Genomic DNA, 22145 nt, shown 5'->3' with positions numbered 1-22145 from the left:
GCTTAATAATTGCACATATAGGCCCTATTCTGTTTTTCTGGGTCTTGTCATTGTTTGTCCTTAATACTGGTAAGAGCTGCTGAGCAAATTTTGTATATGTAGTTGTTTCCCTATACAAGGCAGCTCATAATTCTTAGCTCTCAAAATTTCTACTTTCCCAAACATAACCTGTCTTTCCAAAGAATGACAATAGAGAGTTTGTGACAAGCCAGAATTTATAGCTGAGAGTTGAAGTTTTTTCTTTTGTTCTTCATTGTTGTGAGGCTTGTATGTCTGAACCAAATGGTCTGTGATTGATTTTCATTTCTTTAGCCTTGGTCCTCTTTGCTCAGAAATTGGAACAGCCTTGCTGTAACTCACCCTGGTTACATGGCTTTCTTGACATATGATGAAGTGAAAGCACGGCTCCAGAAGTTCATTCACAAACCTGGCAGGTGAGTATATTAAAGCAGTTTCACTTTCTTGTAATTTTTGTTAGAGTTGAAGGAACATTATCTTTTATTGGATCCCTGGTGGCCCAGATTTGGGGATAGGATTGACATCAACTCCTGTGATTTAGTAAATGTTTTAAAGCCAATTTAGAATGAAGTTTATGCTGGGTGCTTGGAGTCCTAGTACGCAGGAGCTTGGAAAGCTAAAGCAGGAGGATGGTTTGAAACCAGTCTGAAAAATATAGCAAAACCCTATCTCCAATAAATAGTGCAATGAAGTCTAGATGTATTTTGCTTCTGTTCTGGAATCATTAGAGGAGTTTTTTTGTTTTTGTTTTTTAAGTTGGAAATTGAACCAGGCTGGCCTGCAGGCACACTAAGTATTCATTCTTCCCCTAAGCTATGTCCCTGTCCCTTGAAAAAATTACTTTAAATTCAAGTAAGCATACAAAAAAAAATTAGTTCTATTATTTACTTTTTCATATATACTTTGTTTTTATTCATATTCATCCTTTCTTCCTAAAGAAGTTATTCTTAATGGTTTTGTTGATGTTATTATATTTTGTCTCTTATTTTGGCCTTCTATCTGATACCAGCATGTATATTGAAACTTCTGATAATCTCTGTCCTCAGTTACATATTCCGGCTGAGCTGTACTCGTCTGGGTCAGTGGGCTATTGGCTACGTAACTGCTGATGGGAACATTCTGCAGACAATCCCACACAATAAACCGCTCTTCCAAGCACTGATTGATGGCTTCAGGGAAGGCTTGTGAGTATCACAGCTTTCTGTTGTCTCTTAGCATCTAGGAGCTTCAAACACCAGTGCCTCTTCATTAATGGCTTCTATTGCATATTTTCTCTGCAGACTAAAATTTCAGGAATTGTTAACTTGTCGCCTTGTCCTACCTTGAGGTTGGAGCAACTTTGCTCTTAAGGGTTTCCTAAGTGAGACTGGCTTTCTTTGTTGTTGGTTTGTTTGTTTGTTTGTTTTAGTTATTACCACAAATAACTTTATCTCTTTTTCCAAATAACTTAGTTTTAAAGCCAAATTAGAATAAAAAGCTGTGCAAGGATGAGGACAGTCTGCTGCTTATTTAACTAGTCATTGTGAGGGTGATTAGATGTTCCAATGACAACAGACCTCAGTGACTTTCAGCCTAGTTTTAGTCTGATTCAGCAGTTTTTTTTTTTTTCTTCTTCAGACCTTGAGCTTTTGTGATGTATGCTAATATTTATGGCTAAATTCTTACTCCTGAATTACCATTCCTTTGGGATTTAAGTTCATTTCCAGTCAGTAAACATTGAAGATACTGTTGAGTGCATATCAGAATAGCGACTGTGTTCTAAAGTTACTAGGAAAATACCTTGTTCAATTATGTATCATCTTTGCATTAGTATTGAGGCAAGAAGAGGTGCTTCTCCTAACATCTGAGCAGTCTGGTTCTAGAAGCCACTGGTAGATGATCTCAGTGGCTCATTGGAGTGGGGGGGGAGTCTATTTAAAGTCTAGTCAAAAGCAAATGTAGGGCATGCACCCATAACCCCAGCACTCCAAGAACTGGACCAAGAATCATGAGTTTGAGGCCAGCCTAAGCTATATAACAAAGCCCTCCCTCAACAATCAAAAACAAAAGAAAACAATATTTATCCCTCCTGGCCATTCATTGAAGATAGGGATACAGCCTGCAGACCAAGGTGGTGGTTGTTTGGGGATTTGTTTTTTTTTTTTTGGGGGGGGGGGAAGTGTTGTTTGTTTTAGAGACAGGGTTTCTCTGTGTAGCTTTTGGAGCCTGTCCTGAAACTCACTCTGTAGATCAGATTGGCCTTGAACTCACAGAGATCCATTTGTCTATGCCTCTTGAGTGCTGGGATTAAAGGAGTTTGCTACCACCACTTGGCCTTGTTTTGATTTTTTGAGATAGAGTCTCACTAGGTAGCACTGGCTAGCTGGCCTAAAACTCATTTTGTCAGCCAGGCTTGCCTCCAATTCACAGAATCCTGCTGTCTCTGCTTCCCAAGTGCTGGAATTAAAGGTATGCACCACCACCACCACACATGGCTTGTTACTTGTTTTAATGTGTATGGGTGTTTTGCCTGTGTGCATGCCTCTGTAGGCACCACTTGCATGCCTGTTACATGAGACCAGAATAGGGCATCATAATCCTGGAACTAGAGTTACAGATGGTGTGAGCCTCCAAGTGGGTGCTAGTAATAAAACCTGGATCCTCTTGGCTGTGGTGGTGCAGACCTTTAATCCCAATACTGTGGAGGCAGAGGAAGTTTGGTCTCTTGAGTTCAAGGACAGCCTGATCTACATAGTGAGTTCCAGGACAGCAAGGGCTACATAGAGAGACCCTGTCTCAAAATAAAAACAAAACACAACAAAAAAAACCCTGGATCCTCCAGAAGAGTAGTCAGTGCTCTTAATATTAGAAAGAGCCATCTCTCCAGCCTGTTGTTACTTGTTTTTAAGATGTGGTAGATCTCATTTGTCTGTTTTAGTTTGCACTGATAAATTGACCTAGGTGAAACCCCAAGGATTATTAATCTCCTTTTAGCTATTTATTTCCTGATGGACGAAATCAAAATCCCGACCTGACAGGTTTATGTGAACCAACTCCACAAGATCATATCAAAGTAACCCAGGTAAGTTTTGTTTTATAAGTATATATCACTGAAGCCAAGCTTTCAGATGTGCTCTCAGAACTCAATATATAGTCTAGGTATTGTAACAGTTAGATTTTAGACCTTTGATTACAGAGTGTGTGTGTGTGTGTGTGTGTGTGTGTGTGTGTGTGTGTGTGTGTGGTGTTGTGGTGCATGTGCATTTGGAGGCCTAACCAGTGTCAACACTGGGATCTTTTAGCCACTCTTCATTCTGGTTTTTTGAAACAGTTTCTTGTTGAACCTGGAGCTGACTGATTGGCTTGGGTGGCTGGGCATCGAGCCCCTGGATCCCTCTGTCTCTGTCCCTTAGCACTAGGGTTACAGATGTGGATCACCACATCTGGCTCTAGTAGTCCTGGGGATCTGCACTCAGGTCCTCATGCCTGACAGCCATTTCCTCAGCAACCTGTTGTGACATATCTATTTTATTACTTGACAGTCTTTTGGTTTTCATGTTGCTAATATTTAGTGTCTTTCATTCAACACATCTCTCAATTTTTTTCATCTCAGGAACAATATGAATTATACTGTGAGATGGGCTCCACATTTCAACTATGTAAAATATGCGCTGAAAATGATAAGGATGTAAAGATTGAGCCCTGTGGTCACCTCATGTGCACATCCTGCCTTACATCATGGCAGGTATGGATATCCAAACTCTGTTTTTTCTATGTGATTACTCTGAGAATCATGTATTATATGTGATTTATACATGGAAAGAATGGGGTAAGTTTAATTTTTAAATCTCCTTCTCCCTCTTACTTGCTTGCTTCCCCCCCCCCCCCTTTAGGATGTTTAAGGTAAGGCCTCATTTAACCAGTGCTGGCCTCCAAATCAATTTTGGAAGGTGACTTCAAATTCCTGGGCCTTCTGCTTTAACCTCCCAAATATTGGCATTACAAGGGTGGGCTACAATGCCTAACTTTTCTCCTTTTCTCTGTCTTCTTTTGGGCACTGAGGAATGATTCCATGGCCTGCTAAGCACACACTGCCTCTGAGTTATATTCTTCATTAATTCTATCTCTAGGAAGTATATTTACTAGTAGATGAATATGTAAAATTCTTTGAGAGTATCTGTTACTCTTATCTGCTTTTGCAGGAATCAGAAGGTCAGGGCTGTCCTTTTTGCCGATGTGAAATCAAAGGTACTGAGCCTATCGTGGTGGATCCATTTGACCCCAGAGGCAGTGGCAGTCTGTTAAGACAAGGAGCAGAAGGAGCTCCTTCCCCAAATTATGATGATGACGATGATGAACGAGCTGATGATTCTCTCTTCATGATGAAGGAGTTGGCAGGTGCCAAGGTAAGACTGGAATTTTGGGGCTTGAAGATATAGCTGGTGTTAGACAGGTGTCTTGGTCAGCGTTTCTGTTACCATGATAAAATAATGATAAAATAATGACCAAAAGCAATTTGGGAGGAAAGGGTCTATAGCTTGTAGTTCATCATCAGGGAAGCCTTTCTTTAAAAACAAACAAGACATATGTTAGAACTAAGGATTAAGGGAAGGGGGATGCATGAGAATTCTGTAAAAATAGTATTATTTCATTTCTTCACTGAATGGCAGATGAGTAGTATTTTCTTATTCTTTATAACTTTCGGTTTATTATATTTTAACTTTTAAAATTTGCCCCCCCCCAACCATAAAGGTGTATGAAAATGGAAGATTGCCTGGTTCTTTACACCCATGTAGCTGTCATTTGTTGTTGTATTTTTTGTTTGTTTTGTTTTTTGAGGCAGGATTTCTCTGTGTAGCTTTGGAGGCTGTCCTAGAACTTGCTTTGTAGACCAGACTGGCCTCGAACTCAGTGGGATCTGCCTGTCTTTGTCTCTTGGAGTGCTGGAATTAAAAGTACACCAACCACTCCCCAGCTTGTTGCATGTTTTGTTTCTTTCTCTGACCTGTACCTTGAACTTGAGCTATAGGCACTTGACTACTACCACTGACCCACATCATTGATCTGAGGTGTGTGTGTCTGTGTGTGTGTTGTATAAAGTGATTTTTTTTTAACCTAAATTCCTGGGGTTTTTTTTCCCTGAAATAATTATTTCTCTAGTTTTCAGTTTGCATCTGTCACTACCAAATAAACCATGTTCTCAAGCATCTAGGAGGCTGCATTAAGAAATAAATGCTAAGCCAGGCAGTAGTGATGCACATCTTTAATCCCAGCATTTGAGAGGCAGAGGCTGGTAAATCTCTGTGAGTTCGAGGCCAGCCTGGTCTTCACAGGGAGTTCTAGGACATCCAAGACTACACAGGGAAACCCTGTCTCAAAAAAAGGAAATAAATGCTATCAGCAAGTTGTACAGTGTAGTAGATAACATATAATACAGTGTTGTGATACTCAGGGTCATCTGTGCTCCCTCCATCTGGTGTCTCATTCTCTAAGTGTACTGCGTTCCTGTCATCCTGAGGCCTTTCCTTTCCTCCCATGGGACATGAGTGCCTCTCCTCTGTTCACAGGCTTATTTCTTGCATCTGATGCTTTCTTTTTCCTTTTTTGAGGGAAGTATGCCCTTAAAATACCTTTCTGGGATCCTGGAGAGGTGGCTCAATGGTTTAGAGCATATGCTATTCTTCTATGATCACGGTATCTTCTGTCTGTAGCTTTAGGATTGAAAGATGCTGTTCCCTAAACAAGAGTAACCTGTTAATATCTCATCTGTCCTAGGTGGAAAGGCCTTCCTCTCCATTCTCCATGGCTCCACAAGCTTCCCTTCCTCCAGTGCCACCAAGACTTGATCTTCTACAACAGCGAGCATCTGTCCCTGCTGGCTCTTCAGTTCTGGGGACGACTTCTAAGGCAAAGCATTATCCATTTCTATATCTTGCTGGGCCTTTCTTGTATAAAAGTGGTTTTGATTGATTTGTTTCCATCTTATTTTCATAGGCTGCTTCTAGCTCTCTTCATAAAGACAAACCATTACCAATACCTCCCACACTTCGAGATCTTCCACCACCACCTCCTCCAGACCGGCCTTACTCTGTTGGGACAGAAACACGGCCTCAGAGACGCCCCCTGCCTTGTACACCAGGCGATTGTCCATCTAGAGACAAACTACCCCCTGTCCCCTCTAGCCGCCCAGGGGACTCATGGTTGCCTCGGCCAATCCCTAAAGTACCAGTAGCTACCCCAAGCCCTAATGATCCTTGGAATGGAAGAGAACTGACCAATCGACACTCACTTCCATTTTCATTGCCCTCACAAATAGAACCCAGAGTAGATGTTCCTAGGCTTGGAAGCACATTTAGTCTGGATACTTCCATGGTGAGTCCTATATTTTAAACCATTTAACCTAATATAATCTGTGGGTGGCATTTTATGGTCAAAAAAAAATTTTTTTTTTTTTTTTTAAACTAGGTATGGTGGCAAATACCTTTGATCCCAGCACTTGGGAGGCAGAGGCATTTTAACCTCTGAGTTCAATTCCAGCCTGGTCTACAGAGCAAATTCCAGGACAACCAGGGCTACATAGAGAGACTAGGGGCAGGGGGCATTTTGTTTTGTTGACATAGTTTTGGTTTGTATTCCAGTCTGGCCTCAAATTCTTTTTGCCTCAGCTTCCTAAGTAGCTGAGTTTACAAATATGTACAACTGTACCTAATTTTTAGGTTAAAGTTGATCGATTTTGAATAGAATTCAGAGATAGTGTAATTCCTAATTATGAGAAGTATGTAAACCAAGGGCTGATGACATGGTTCAGCATAAAGACACTTCCAATCTGAGTTTGATCCCTAGAATGAAGTAGAAAGAGGTGAATTTGGAAAGGAGTCTGCTTAAGAAATACCTGAGGAACCAGGCACACACCTGTGACCCTGGGGTTAGATCTTTTGAGTTCAAGACCAGCCTGGTCTACATAATAAATTCTAGACCAGTTAGGATTACACAATTAGACTCTGTCTCAAAGAAAGAAGAGAAAGACCCAAGAGCTGATACTATGACTCAGTAGGTAAAGACACTTGTTGGTAAGCCTGATGACCCAAATGTGATCCCTGGGACACATGTAATAAAAGGGGAGAAGAGAACCTGAAAATTATCTTGTGACTTTAACACACACAAAATAAATGTGGATTTTTTTTGTTTGTTTGTTGTGTTTGTTTTGTTTTAAAACAAGGCTGCTTTGTGTAACAGCCCTGGCTATCCTTAAACTCAGTCTGTAGACCAGACTGGCCTCAAATTCATAGATCTGCCTGCCTCTGCCTCCCAAGTGCTGGGATCAAAGACATGCACCACTACGACCCGGCCATAAATAAATGTTTTGTTTTGTTTTTTGTTTGTTTTTTTTTTTTTTTTTTTTTTTTTTTAAGTTTTAAAGAAACAAGGGGGCTAGAGAGAAGGACAGCATGTAAGAATACTTGCTGCTCCTGCAGAGGACCTGGGTTCAATTCCAAGAACCCACATGGTACCCTACAAATTACTATAACCAGTTCTAGTAGATCTAATGCTGTTTTCTGACTCCTAAGGGGACAAAGCACATGTGGTTCTCACATACACACACACACATAAGCAAAACACTCAAACACATTATTAAAGTCTTCAGAAAAAATACACACACACCACATACACTGGTGGTGGTGGTACATGCCTTTGATTCCAGCACTTGGGAGGCAGAGGCAGATGAATCTTTGTGAGTTTGAAGACAGCCTGGTTTATAGAGTTCCAGGACATCCAGGGCTGTTATATAGAGAAACCCTGTCTCAAAGAAACAAAAATGAGGGGGGGGGGAGAGGGAGGGAGGTGTAGTGGATGCCAGTGACCGACTGGGAGTGTTTTACCAAAAGGGAATAGTTGGATTAGGTGGACCCTTTAGAGTTCATGAAAAGAATTTACAAAGGCTTGGAAGCTGTCAGTAGGTGAAAAGACGAAAGATATGAATTCTCTTGTAAACTGATGATTTGACCCTGACCAACAGACATCATATTTGTAATGAACTTTAATAGGTGAATTGAAAAGAATGTTGGAAATCTAAGGAGGAGGTAGAATGGGAAGAATACAGTTGAGTACTGTAATGACACTCGGATGACCGTTTCTTGGTTTCACAGAAAAGATTAACATTTGGAGCGGCACCAAATGTGGCACTGTGGAGTAGTATCAAGGAGGCTGACCATTTTGAGTTTAGATGTAGACTTAATTATTTTAGAAGTGATATTTCTGTAGACAACTAACTTTATTTTTAGAATTAGAATAAATAAATTTGACATTCTTTCAGAATCAGAATCCATAAGCTTTTTGTTTTGTTTTGTTTTTTGTCAGATGTGATAACCCTTGGGTTTTGTGAGGTCTGTGTCTTTGTTAATACTCTTGTGATTTATTCCCACCCACCCCCCCAAGTAGGTTCAATAAGATGAGATACTTAGCTGTAATTGGGAAAGAGAGGTTCTTTTCAGACCTTTTCTTACTTTGCAGAATATGAATAGCAGCCCGATAGCAGGTCCAGAGAGTGAGCACCCAAAAATCAAGCCTTCTTCATCTGCCAACGCCATTTACTCTCTGGCTGCCAGGTAAGCATATTAAATCTGTATTTCATTCCATGCAGTGGATATTTCTTTCTTTTTCATGAGACAAGGTCTCCCTAGTTAGACAATGATGGCCTCAAACTCAGAATCCTAAGATGGTGTGGTTGGTACATGCAGGTATCCTGCACTTGAGATGCTAAGGCAGTAAAATTGCTACAAGTTTACAAGCTAGCAAAACTCCTTCTCAAAACACACAAGTGTCTAGACAGTGACTCAGTTATTCAGATACTTGCTGCTCTTCCAGAGGACCTGAATTAAATTCCCAGCACCCACATGGAGGCTCACAACCATCTATAACTTTGCCTCCAGGGGATCCAGTGCCTTTGTCCTCCTTGGGCACCTGCCCTCCTGCCCATTTGTAGACACTCAGGTGTTTCATGTTTTATTATTACTAAAAGGAATAAAGATGATCTTAGACAAAAAGTCATCTCATAAGTCTTCTAGCCCTTTCTTTGAGTGCTGTGATTTTTGTGTTTTGAAATACTTTTCTTTTCATTCTTTTTTTTTTTTTTTTGCACATGTGTGTAGGTCATCTTACTGAGTCTTGTCATTTTTATTAACCTTTTTAAAGAATTAATTTGGTTTTGTTATGTTTCTGTGGCATGATTTTTAAATGTGTGCTTTGGCCAGGTGTGGTGACAGATGCCCTTAATTTCAGCACTCTGGAGACAGAAGCAGGCAGATCTCTGAGTTTGAGGACAGCCTGGTATATAGTGTGAGTTCCAGGACAGCCAGGGTTACAGAGAGACCTTGTCTCGAAAAACAAACAAAAAACAAAACAACAAACAAGCAAAAATGTGTACTACTTTTATAATCAGGAAAACATTATGTAAATACTGAGAGGCAAATAAATGCAAGTGTTTCTTGTTGGTTATAATTATTCCAAGAAGCATGAGATGAGGTCATGTTTCTTCCGAACTGTTATTTTGTCTTCATCTCCTTTAATAAGGTGGGACAGCAGAAGTTTTTGTTTCTTTTTAAGTTTTTTTTTATTTTATGTGGATGCCTGAATGTATATGCCTGTGCCCTATGTGCAAACATAGGAGATATGCAAAGGTGTGGATGCTGGGAATAGGACTCTGAACCTCTGGAAGAATAGCCAGTGCTCTTAACTACTGAGCCATCTCTCTAGCCCCTGAGAAGTTGTATTGCAGAAAGCTGAGTGAGAATTACGTAGTATATGCTGGAATAGCAAGCAAGATCTCTGAATTAAAGGCATAGTGATGTAGTCAGTCTAGCATGTGCAAGGTCCTGTGTTTGATACCTGCACTGCCAAAAGAAGAGAGAGAGATGGTCAAGAGTCAGAAATCTAGGACCTAATCTAGGAAGTTAATGACCAGGTTACTTATTTTAGATTTTTCTGGTAGGAATTATTGAAGAGAAAAAGTGATAATGTTTTCGAGTAATACTTTTGACAAGCTATATAATCTTACTATCATAGATAGCTGTATACTTCTAGCATTCTGTTACAAAGCCACCTGCTGTTTCTTATTTTATGCCTTGTAAAAGAAAAAGAATGCTAACAGGATTACTGTAACAAAATGTACTTGTGAGTTGAGGATAACTGGAACTAACTGCCCATCCCAGCTTATCATTTGGATCAACTGAAAGTAAAATTTGTAGTTGGGGCATGTTTTCCTAAGTACTTGCCATGGTCAGTGGAAATGATCATTCCCTAGGTACTATATATTTTGTTTTATCAAATTGAGTTGTATCAGTTCTAAATGTATTTCATACTTGAAAGTTTTCCAACTTTTTTTTCTTTTTTAAAATTTTTCCAGGCCTCTTCCTGTGCCAAAACTGCCACCTGGGGAGCAAGGGGAGAGTGAAGAGGACACAGAGTATATGACTCCCACATCTAGGCCTGTAGGGGCTCAGAAGCCAGAGCCCAAATGGACTTTAGAGGCAACCCAGAGTTCACGGTATGTTCACAATAATCCCAGTTGGAGCCTGTTGTATTTACTTGGATAATTCATTTGCTATCTTTTACCTGCTCACTTTCTTATTGCACATACCATTATCTAGTGAGAAGTAAAGCAGAAAGGGAAATCTAGATCCTCAGGTTTACATCTCTAATATTGATAAGCAGTTGCATTGGTTCCATGGTGGCACAGTGACCTCCAGAACATGTACACCCTTAGCTTACCATGAGTCAGCCGCATGGTATTTATTAATGATACTGGTATAAAGAGTATGGGTTGTTTTGAAAGAATTAGGGTCTAGGACAGTTAGAAACAGCTTAGTCTTCTTAAGTTTGCAAATAACAGAATTTTGTTTGTGGTTCAGAGCATGTGACTGTGACCAGCAGATTGACAGCTGCACATATGAAGCAATGTATAACATTCAGTCCCAAGCACTGTCTGTAACAGAAAACAGTACCTTTGGTGAGTAGCCTGTCTTCTACTTAAAAATTGATAGGTCATGTGGGGCAGCACCTGTCTGTAATTTTAATGCTTGGGAGTCTGAGGCAAAGGATTTCAAGTTTGAGGCCAGTATACCTCCATAGCTGAGACCCTGTCTCAAGAATAAGAAGAAAAGAAAGCCCTAAGGAGACTCTGTAACATTTGGCTTAGGTAGCTTACCCAAAGAGAAAATGATTCTCAGTACTCTTTGCAAAAATTGTTTGGTTTATGTACAGAATGGATCCCACTTACCTTTTATTTACTCTTTAAACCCTAGATCCTAACTGTTTCTCTTCCTCCCAGGCCTGGAGACATCTGTGTTACATGGCCTGGATCTCAGTACTAGTAGCTCTCTTATTCCCATTACATTGATGGAATTCTTGTGTGTGTGTGTGTGGGGGGGGGTAAATAGTCAATTTCCATGTTAAACAGTTTATCAAGGTGAAAGTTCAAGAAGTCTGCACACACAGCCCGTTGGCTGTTTTTCGCAGGTGAAATGCAGATAGAAGGCTCTCAAATAGCATGTGAGTCTGTGGTCATCTGTAGCTATTAACCTTGCAAGAGTGACTGTTGACATGTTCAACAAGAAAGCTGGTGCAGGTTTATTTTATCTCCATTTCCTCAGATGGTATTTGCCCACAGTAGGCATTTGAATCACTGTTGAATGAAATAAATGGTTGTACTCATGGGTGAATGAATGGATACCTCTTGATAGAAGTTTGTCAGCAAATGAAGTATGTCAGGAGAGGACAATAACTTTTACCAACTTTCTTACAGGGGAAGGGAATTTGGCTACAGCCCACACCAATACTGGCCCTGAGGAATCAGAAAATGAGGATGATGGCTATGATGTACCTAAGCCTCCTGTGCCAGCTGTACTGGCTCGCCGAACTCTGTCTGACATCTCTAATGCCAGCTCCTCCTTTGGCTGGTTATCTCTGGATGGTGATCCTACAAGTGAGTCTGCAGGCTGCCTTGCCTGTCCTGTATTGCTGTCTGACCTCTGATTTATAACGGAAAGTCATGACCTTCTGGTGGCAGTAAGTCAGTGGAGTGGTCATAGCAGACTGTGCACTGTTATCTAAATGTTGGAAAGCTGGTCCTATGTCCTACATTAGGAAGTGAAACTCGGCAGCTGGTACTTAAGCCACAGGTCCTCCTGTAGAGGAGGGAGGGCAGGGCTTCTAGCTCTTGTAAGTATTTGTATAATTTTGGGAATTAGGCTTGATGGAAGTGAGTTTTTTTTTTTTTTTTTTCCTAAGTCCTGTCCCACTGGGAAGAAGTGTGCTGCTCTCAAGCACATATTTTATGCCACTGTGTGCTCCCCCCCCACACACATACTCATTGGTCTCTGGTATCCAGGACTGCTATTTGCACCTGTGGCCACCTGGTAAGGAAGCAGCCAGAATAGCTGTCACTTTGGAAATTGAAGACAATTTTCAGAACAGCTGATGGAAGAGATCTAGTATCTAGTTGCCCATCTGAGTAGGATCCCCACCCAATCTGACTTACTGCTTCTTTGCAGTTTAGGCTGTATTGTCACCTTCTTTGTAAGAGGTTGAGATTTGTGTATACTTGTTGCTAAGTATAACACAGTGTAGGTATTATATGTGCTTCTCAAAGCCACAATTACTGTTACCAGAATGGGTGTGTGGTATATTTAGAAGGTTCTTCACTCTGTGATAAGATCTAAAGCCTAGCTTTTTGATCTAGCTCAGCAGCAGAACACTTTACCTACCATGTATGTAGCTCTGGGTTCAGGCCAGCACTGCAGATAAATAAACCCAGACTTGTGCCAGATATGGTAGCTCACAGTTGTAATCTCAACACTCGGGAGACTGAAGTGGGAGCACAGCTGTGAGTCCGAGTCCAGTCTGGGCTATAGCATGAACTACTGTTTAAAACAAAAATCAGAACTCTGTAGGCTGTGACAGGAGAGCACATTATTAGCACATTGTTACTATTATTGCCAAAATTTGAGCTTCCCGAGATTTACAAATATTCTCTTCCCTTTCTCTTTTAGACTTCAATGAGAATTCCCAAGTTCCTGAGCGGCCCCCTAAACCATTCCCTCGGAGAATCAACTCTGAACGAAAAGCAAGTAGTTGTCAGCAAGGTGGAGGTGCCACTGCTAACCCTGCTGCCAGCACCCCCTCACCACAGCTCTCGAGTGAGATTGAGCGTCTCATGAGTCAGGGCTACTCCTACCAGGACATTCAAAAAGCTTTGGTCATTGCCCACAACAACATTGAAATGGCCAAAAACATCCTCCGGGAATTTGTTTCTATTTCTTCTCCTGCCCACGTAGCTACCTAGCACATCTCTTCCTGCCATGGCTTCGGAGGACCCATGAGCCCGGCTTTTACTTAAGGAGCACCTAGGAAAGCAGTGGCTTCTTTTGGGGCGTCACAGTGAGGTCCTGCCTTTTCTGTGGGTATCGACACCCATGGTTCCAAGATTTCAAAGCAGTGGAATGAAAATGGAGCAGCTAGTGTGTTCACTGTTGTATTGGTCTTGAGTGTGTTTGTTGTTCTTCGGTCCCCATTAGGAGAGAATGGGTTTTTATTAAATGGTAACCTACCCCTGGAATAGCACAGGAAGCAGTAGAAGTGCTGTGCTGTAGCCCTAGCTAAGGACTTAAGACTTTCCTGTTAAGGGTGTGTCTGTCTGTCTGTCTGTCTGTGTGTCCTATGATTATAAGATTATCCTGCTGTGTGTGAATCCAGGCAGGGAGTTAGCACAAGAGCTTCAGGAAGGAATCTCTGAAGACTCCCATCTACTGTGGTATTGCACCTAACCCTGCTGGATGTTATAACCTCAACACTCCCCTTTGGCTTAGATTATCATGAGCTTAGCTAAGTCTTTTAGTGTCCGAATACCTTCTTCCCTTTCCCCTGGAGACTCCTAACTCTACCCCTCCTCATTGGTGTCTGTAGGCTTACAGTGATCTGAAGCCAGGCAGCTTACAGGATGTTCTTTGTGGTGTCTGATGGTGTTAGTTTGTTTGGTAGAATAGGTGGGAAGGAAAGTACAGTTCTGTGGTTTAGTTATGATTGATGCTAACAGCTAACACTGGTCACTCCAAAGTGCTATTTCTATAGGAATGTTGAATTTGTTAAAATAAGATGTTTGAATTCTCCTAATTACCTAATGACTGGTTTGAGATAGAGGCCTTTATGTGCATTCCGTGTCTTCCCCAGGAATTAGTCTGTGGGAGTCTGTTGCCTTGGTGTCAGGTATGTGTTTCTGATATAGATCATGAGTCTTTCTACCTAATAGGAACAGTAAGAAGAACATTTGCTTCCAAGGTGGCTTTCCAGGCCAATTACCATGGAGTTTTTAGGAAGCTTCAGTCACATACTACTTAGATTTACAAAATAAACCAGTAAGGATTTACCTATTCAGTCTTTCTTGCCAGTGGTTAATTTCAGCTTAGGGATTTCTCCCTTGAATAGGAGCAAGGTTAACCTTTCAAAAATGATCTCTTTAGGGATAACCCTAACTACCTTACAGCATTTGCTGATGACTAGCGCCTTTCCTGCTTTGGTGCCACCCAGTGACTTGGTTGCTCATGTGCCTAGGGCTTTGGGAATGGTTTCTCTTTCTCCTTCCTTGTCCCTTTATTAGGTTCTGGATATAATCACTGCATTATACACAGTATTCCAGCATTCATTGAAATCTTTTAGTCAAAGACAACTTGGGACAGTGTATAGTTTGTATTCACAAGTTCATCAAGATTTGGAGTCAGTTTGGAGATCTGCTTCTCAGTCCCTGTTATGACCCCTTGGGTTCAGTTAGTTCTCTGACTGGGGACTTGCTGCACCCCCCCCCCCTCGGTAGCATTGCCCTTTCTCTTGTCACATGTAAACTGGTTTTCAAATGATTCCACTCGATTCTTTAAGTCCAGACAGAAGTGACCCACTAAAGTTACACTTTCTTTCCAGTCTTAACATCTTTGCAACTAAAACCTTTTAAACTCCCTTGGTTTCTGGATGCTTCAAGGTCTTCAGATTTTCTCCTCTTGCCTCAGAACTGTTTCTGTTCCCGGGGCAGGCATTACAGTATTTTATATTGACTTGCCATGGTTACCTAGTGTCTCTTCTAATGTAGCAGTGAGTAGGAAACAATAGCTTACCCACCTCAAAAAGCTTTCGACATCCAATTTTGTGTTCCTTTGAATATTGAAAACCTTAGCCAATCTTGGTGACATGTCCCTGTAATCTCAGCACTTGGGAGAAGGTTGCAAGAAGATGAGAAGTTCAGTGTTAGCTCAACTTTTGTCTCAGAACAAGCAACAGGGGTTGAAGAGATGGCTCTTCTGTTAAGAATGATTGTTCCTGCAGAGGACCCAGGTTTGGTTCCTAGCGTCCACATGGCAGCTCATGACCATCTGTAACTACAGATATAGAGGGATCTGATGCCCTCTTCTGACCTCTGTGGGCACCGGGCACACTCCTGGTATGCATACATACATATATACGCAGACTGAACATTCATATACATAAAATTAAATAAATGTTAAAAAAAAGTATAAAAAAACAAAACAAAAAATTGAAGACAGAGAACTAGGAAAAGGCTATAGGCTTATTTTGTCTATATTGCAGTGTTTTCTTTCCCTACAGACATTATCCACTGTCTGGAGATCTATCAAGAAAATAAATCATTGGCTACATTAGTTTTGCCTTTTCTGTGTATCCAAGTCTTCTGTAGAGGGCTAAGGATATAGTTCAGTTGGTAGAGTGCTTGTCTAGCATTCACAAAGCCATGGTTCAATCCCACACTCTGTAGAACAAATTGTGCTGAGGCACATCTCTAATTACTAGTACTCAGGAGGCAGAGACAGGTATTCGAAGCTCAAAGCCACTCTTGCCTACGTAGCAAGTTTGAAGCTAGCCTGGGCTACATGAGACCCTGCCTCCAAAAGAAAACAAAAACCAAATCTGTGGCAATTACTGCCCTTACTATCTAGGGAAATGACAGTTTTGTCCTGTCTTCTGTTGAGTACCCATGTGAGCTCTGAAGTGGTCGGGGGTGAGGTGTTCAGTCCCTATGTTGGACAGGCACATCTTTGATTAGTTTGGGTGTTGGTTTATCAGATGTAAATCTGCAGGCATCATGGTTTAAGATTATTGTGTGTAGGCCTTTCCTTTGCTTCCAGGACTTGCTGGGGCCCGTGCCTGATATTCTTAGGCAACCTTAGGAGATTTCATGCCACTCATTTTGAAGATAGTCTCCAAATTTGAATTTCTTTTTCCTTTGAAGGCACCAGTAATCCATTCTTCATTTTCCATTTGTATGGTAAATTTTATTCCTTGGCTCTTCCTCTGAGTTTACCTAAAATTGCCCTTTCATAAAGAAGCTTTGAGTTTTGCTCTTTTTTTGGCAAGCCCATCCCTTTTCCCTGCTCTGTGTTACAATTAAGAAAACAGCTTTAACATTTTCCTTTTCCTCAAGTTCATTAGGCTGGTTTTATTCAACAGAGTCCACTGCTCTTTCTGTGTCTTTGTAGGTTGCTTTACATGCCACCTTTTTGATGGGTCACTATCTTGCCAAGACTCAAGGCAAGATTTTTCTAGTCCAGTCCTAGGATTAGACTTCTCTAGCTGCCCTCCCACTGTCCTTTTAAAGTGAAAAGTTCTTAAAATGTTTTTTAAAACCTGCAGGTTCTGACCTATACCTCCTAGTTAACAGACTGGGCAGCTCATGACCTCAGCCTTTGTATGTTAGTATTTATTTAAGCAGTGAATTGACCCTGGCTGACCATTTTCCTTAACTTACTCCCCTCTTCCTCTTCCAGCCCCTCCCTGCATACTCTGCCCTTTTGTCTTTCTCTTTCAATTCTCAGACCTACCACTGGACCATAGTATGTGATAGTAGTACAGCTGTTCTGTTGGTTTTGTTTTTATTTTTAAAACTGGGGAAGGGGTCTGGGATAGGTAGGAGTCACTTCTTCATATTTAAAATATTTATTTCCTGTGGGAAAGAAAATGAGTTTTATGGTCCAGTTAATTTTTGTAATATAACTTGCTTGCAGACCAAACCAGGGACCAGCTGTGTATTCCTTTTATGGCACTATTAACAGGATTTAGCCTTTCTGTGATGATCAGCAATGGTGTTGATGCTGAATGTTCTCCTACCTCACATCATGAGAATCAGAAGGCTATTGGCCTTTTCAGACTTTCCTTCTTTCTGTTGGCCTTTCTGACTCTAGAATGACCACTCCACTGAATAGAGTATTCTAACCACTGTCCTGGCTATAACAGTTTGCTAATTTCTGCAAATATTGGAGTGATTACTATGTATTTTTCCCTGCCACCTCATGGTGGTTTACTGGTGTTGGAAAGTTAAGCATGGGCTGTCCTTAACTCTGTGCTTTTGACCATATATATGTTTATTCACAACTCTTTTATACAGAATAACCTTTCCTTATAGAGCTGTTCTGTTTAAAATTGGCCCAAGACTTTCCCATTAACCCCTGTTATCTTCCTGTAGCTTGATAATATTTGGGAGATTCTGTTGTGTATACCTCATAGATTATCCTATTTTGCTTCAAATTTCATAATCTCTTCAGTGGGTTGTGGGTCCACTGAGTGCGAGTTGTACAGTAGAGCACTAAATGTTTAAGCAAAGCTTTTGCTGCAGTCTGCTTTCCAATCCAGTGCCTTCTTTATCTTTTTACTGAGCTGCTTTTGCCCCCTGTCCTCCTTGTTGGAAAGGTTTTGTTTTACCCTTATGGCACCTGTCACCTTACAACTTGAAGTTTCTCTTTTTCCATTCTCCAACAAACTTTGTAGCTAATTCTGTCTTAAGAGAGGTGGAAAGGAGAAAGGGTGAGGACCCGATTCTCAGTCTGGCCTTGTAGGAGCTGGTCAGGAACTGAGGCTGGATTCTGTCCACAGTAGCCTTCCCAAAGCAGGCAGCTTATTAGAAGTACCAGAGCCTTCCTGCCAACGTTATCATCTGGCACTTGAAGCTTCAAAATTCAACTGAAGTACTCAGGCACTACACAGAGCATCTGGATTCAACTGTGATCTCAGTCACACATGGGCAGTCCTTCTGTTGGAATGCACAAAGCTATTTAATGCATGAGAGGCTTGGTTCTGGTATATTACTGGACTGGAAACTTTAGACTTGGTCCCTCCTCCTACTTCAGAGTGGATTAATATACATGACTCCAAAACAGGTACCCTTGTCCTTGAGTTCACTTGATCTTCTTAAAATGAATGGGATTCTTTAGAAAAACTCAATAATTCTTGGAAAGAACAGGAGACTATCAAACCTGTCTACTGATTATATGGGCCAGACCAGGCACCCTGTGAGGGAGTCTTTGCTGGGCTATATCTCTTGAGGGGATCTGTTCACCAAGCTGGAACTCATGGAGCACGCCTGTCTTTCAGCTCTTGGGAGGTAGAAGTAGGAGAATTAGGAATTTTAGGCCAGCCTTAGATACATTAATTGCAAGGTGAAGACCAGACTGGGCTCTATGAATGTCTTGCATGTTCATGGAGACTATTTTCTTCTCTTCATTTCCAGCAACAGGGAAAGCAGCATTAACGTTTGGTGCATGAGTGGAGATGCTCTCTTTAAATGTGAATTGCTGATGGAGTAGCTTCACCTCCAGTGGGCCTTTGGTTCTTCGCTGTAGTTTCCTTTATGTCTGATGGTTGAAGGTGCAGTCTTTCATTGTGGAAAAGTTGTGTAGGCAGGAACATGAGGTAGCTAGTCTAGTCACATTGTGCCAGCAGTCAAGGAGCAGAAGACAATGACACTTAGGTTATATTCTTAAGAAAGAGTACACTCAGAGCGAGAATATTGATTTGAGGGTTCATACCCCCACTGGGCCTTACAGAGAGAACAGATTGTGGCAGGTTGAGAGCTTTCAAGGAGAGATATGCAGATATGCAAAGGGACTTCCATGCTGGAAGCATAGTTGCTGTTCTGCTATTCCTATTCATCTGGGAAGTTGAAGAAATCCTTTTTTTTTTTTTTTTTTTTTTTTTTTTTTTCTCTGTTGTAGTTCAGGGTTTCTCTGTGTAGCCCTTAGATGTCCTAGAACTTGCTCTGGTGATCAGGCTGACCTTGAACTCACAGATATCCATACATATGCCTGCCTCTGCCTCCTGAGTGCTGGGATTAAAGGCGTGCATCACCACTGCCTGACTGGAAATCCCTAACTTACTCAGCATCACTATCGTCTTTGCTTCTTCGTTTCTTCCTGTGTTCTCCTTAGAGTCTTGGCACCCACGATTGCTTTCTCCACTCATGAAGCCCTCTAGTCTGTTCTTGAGTGGCATTTCTTAGCCTCCGTTCAACTTTGGGTCTCCCTGAATGTTGCTTAGAGTGTAGATCCTAGTTTCAACTGTAACTACTACCTTTAGGCTGGACTGTCTTCTGGTTTTAATGCTGAACACCTGTGCATTCTGTGGGCTCTTGACCAGTTTCCTGCATCCCCATCCTCTTCATTTGCCTTTCTGTGAGGGAACCTACAATAATGTTCTTAGTTCTGCTTAACAGGCACCATTGGATTTTTACCAGGATACAGGTATTTTCAGTGTTGAATAGAGCTTTTTCTGTAAGCTCCTTAGACAAGCTACCTTTATCTTCCCTATCTCCTTGGTTCTTCTCTAGTTCTGTAATAAGTGTGGTGGTTTTTGTTTGTTTGTTTTGTTTTGTTTGTTGTTTTGTCTTTTTTTTTTTTTAGGGGTGGAGGTGGGGAAAGTAAAACTATGCTTCTGCTTGCCTGGATCTTTGGTATCCCATCTTAGAGCCTGCCCTGCATTTTAAGGCATATCATACATACTACCCTGCTTTTAACTTATAAATAAATATTTCAGTCATTTGGTATACACAGGAGTAACCTACTAATCCAAAGATACACATTGAGGCACATAGGAAGGACAAGAGCTGGTCATCAGATTTTGCATTTGATGTCTCACCTAGGCTTCTGAATGAAGGAGCAGAGGGACAGTAGTGCCATGTGCCTTCAGTGTCCCAGGAAATCTGGTTGGTTGCAAGGGAAAGTACCAGTATTTCTTGGTTCTAGTAAGTAGCACAAGACTTAAGAGATGGAGAAAAGGAGGCAGGGAGGGCCCTATGCATGGTTTTGTGCCTGATGAAGAGCACCATGGGGAGGGGCCAGTTGCCTACCAACAGCTGCTTGGAGATCTTGTAGCCTCGTCCCTGTTTTAGTGCTTGAGAAAAATGTAGCTGACCATTCCTTGTGTTGTACAGAGCCCAGGCTGAGCGCCAGCCTCACATCTACTGATCTGGCAGCTAAACAAATCAAATCAACCAAGAGTTGTGATCACCTTGCCCTGCAGTCCTGATTGAGTCCCACAACTGAATGTGAGAGGCAGACCTCCACATTGTGTCCAATTTTCCTGCCCTCTAAAACAGAATGGAGGCCAGAGGAGGGGATTGCTCAGTGCATGCAGTGTACAGCTCCTCAGGCTCACATTGGCTCCCCACATGGGCCCAGAATTGGGGTGTGTGGTGCCTGTGTTGCTCCTTCCCCACTACCTCTTGCCCAGTAGTGGAGAGGGTGATCATGTTTTGGCTGGCTTGAAGTGGTAAGAGCCTCTCCCCTGCTCTCTGGGCTAGTTGAGCCCTCCCTGCAGTGCACACACAAGAGAAACCACCGCCTCCTGGCCTCCTCGTCAACACCCTTAAGTGGGAAGTCTGACCTCTGCTGAGACATGCTGGGCATGGCAGCTGTGAGGTACCTCCTACATCTGCTTTCTGGCTGTGGTGACTTGGGATTTTTAACCTTATATATCTTTTTCCTTTATTCAAAACAAAACAATTTTTAGCACACTGAAAAAAAAAAAGCCAAATGTTTTGTGCCTTTCTAAGGCAGCGCTGTAACCCAGGCTGCATTTTAGGACTTAATATGGAAATACCAGAGTCTGAGCTCCTCTACCTTGAATATCTTTAGCCCTAGAGTCTGGGGGACAAGGATGTCTGGCTGGAGAGGTGGCACATAGGTGCCTATAGTCTCCTTTCTGTGCCATGAGACTTCATTGGAAAAGAGCAGCATTTTATCCTGGCATCCATTAGTTGTTCCAGGCAGGGTTAGTGTTCCACTGCTCTAATGCCCCACTCGTGCAGCCTCTGGGTAGCAGTGCCCTGCCCAGTGGGGCTATAGTGTAACTCTCCTAGGAAGGGGACAGATGATTTTTTGTTGTCTTTCCGTTTTGCTGGATCTTGAACCAGCTTCAACCTCCTGCCTCTCCTCAGACTTGGTTTTCCTTTCATTTGAAGGCTTCAACCTTAAAGCATTAAGTGGCTGGTACCCTCCACAGGGTCTGCTTGCACCCTGGCAAGGGCAGTAGAACCCAGAAGCCTGTCACTCACACTGTCATAGGTTTCAACCACAAGTTTTCTTACCCTCCCTTTTCCTGTTTCTCCCCTGCCTGTAGCTAACAAAGAGTATGGGGGAGGGGGTAGAAATAGTTCTTTTAAAAGCCCTCCTCATTCAAGATTTTAAAATTCTTGACTTGGGTGGGGCAAGAGAGAACTTGATATTTTCCCCAGAATAGAGTCCCAATTTGTATATCAGTGTTAAGAAAACAAAACACACTTAGGTGAGATTCTTGTGGACTATTTTTTAAATGTCATTAATATAAAAAGATTTCTATTAGCAGTATTTAATCACTCTCCTATAAAGAGCAGACAGAGGTAAATACTCCTGCAGAGTAGCAGAGCTTTAAGACTCGATCTCTCAAGTCCATGTTGTTTTGCCAGTGTACTTATGTGTAGAGGTCTGTTATACTAATTAGAGGTCTGTTATACTAATGTTATTTATTAATTTTTTTCATTTCCATACAGTTAACTAAAGAGCTTTTTCAAGCACCCATGTCTGTAAAAAAATATTTTTAAATAAAATTTCTTTTGTTGTAGCACATTTGAGTTCTGGCTCATCTGGGGCTGAGGGGTAATACACAGGGTAGCCTTGAGACTAATGGCAGTGGTGCAGGCAGTAGGGGTACACAGGAGGGGCCATAGCAGCAGTTAGCATGTAGCATGCTGCTCGGCTCTGGATGCTGTAGAGGTAAAGGAACAATCTTCTGGGAGCCTGTCCCTTCTGTGAGGACACTTAATGATTCTGGAAACTCCAGGTCGATCA

The 22145-nt window shown here is 41.7% G+C and overlaps 1 protein-coding gene across 1 annotated transcript in view; it reads left to right on the top strand.

Annotated features, from left to right (window-relative positions):
* The window catches only part of Cbl (Cbl proto-oncogene), a 76378-nt gene extending 54457 nt beyond the window's left edge, over positions 1-21921 (top strand). Inside the window, exons 5-16 of the mRNA XM_051197218.1 lie at positions 313-434; positions 1065-1202; positions 2992-3079; positions 3611-3742; positions 4200-4403; positions 5773-5904; positions 5992-6369; positions 8509-8603; positions 10400-10540; positions 10905-11002; positions 11798-11977; positions 13044-21921. Of these exons, the coding sequence (XP_051053175.1) occupies positions 313-434; positions 1065-1202; positions 2992-3079; positions 3611-3742; positions 4200-4403; positions 5773-5904; positions 5992-6369; positions 8509-8603; positions 10400-10540; positions 10905-11002; positions 11798-11977; positions 13044-13336 (2001 nt within the window). The 3' untranslated portion in view covers positions 13337-21921. The remainder of the gene's footprint in view (positions 1-312; positions 435-1064; positions 1203-2991; positions 3080-3610; positions 3743-4199; positions 4404-5772; positions 5905-5991; positions 6370-8508; positions 8604-10399; positions 10541-10904; positions 11003-11797; positions 11978-13043) is intronic.
* The last annotated feature ends 224 nt before the right edge of the window (positions 21922-22145 follow it).

The sequence above is a fragment of the Phodopus roborovskii genome, unplaced genomic scaffold (genome assembly GCF_943737965.1).
Source record: "Phodopus roborovskii unplaced genomic scaffold, PHOROB, whole genome shotgun sequence".
Taxonomy (NCBI): domain Eukaryota; kingdom Metazoa; phylum Chordata; class Mammalia; order Rodentia; family Cricetidae; genus Phodopus; species Phodopus roborovskii.
The sequence above is the reverse complement of the archived record's forward strand: the minus strand, read 5'-3'. Positions and strand labels throughout refer to the sequence as shown.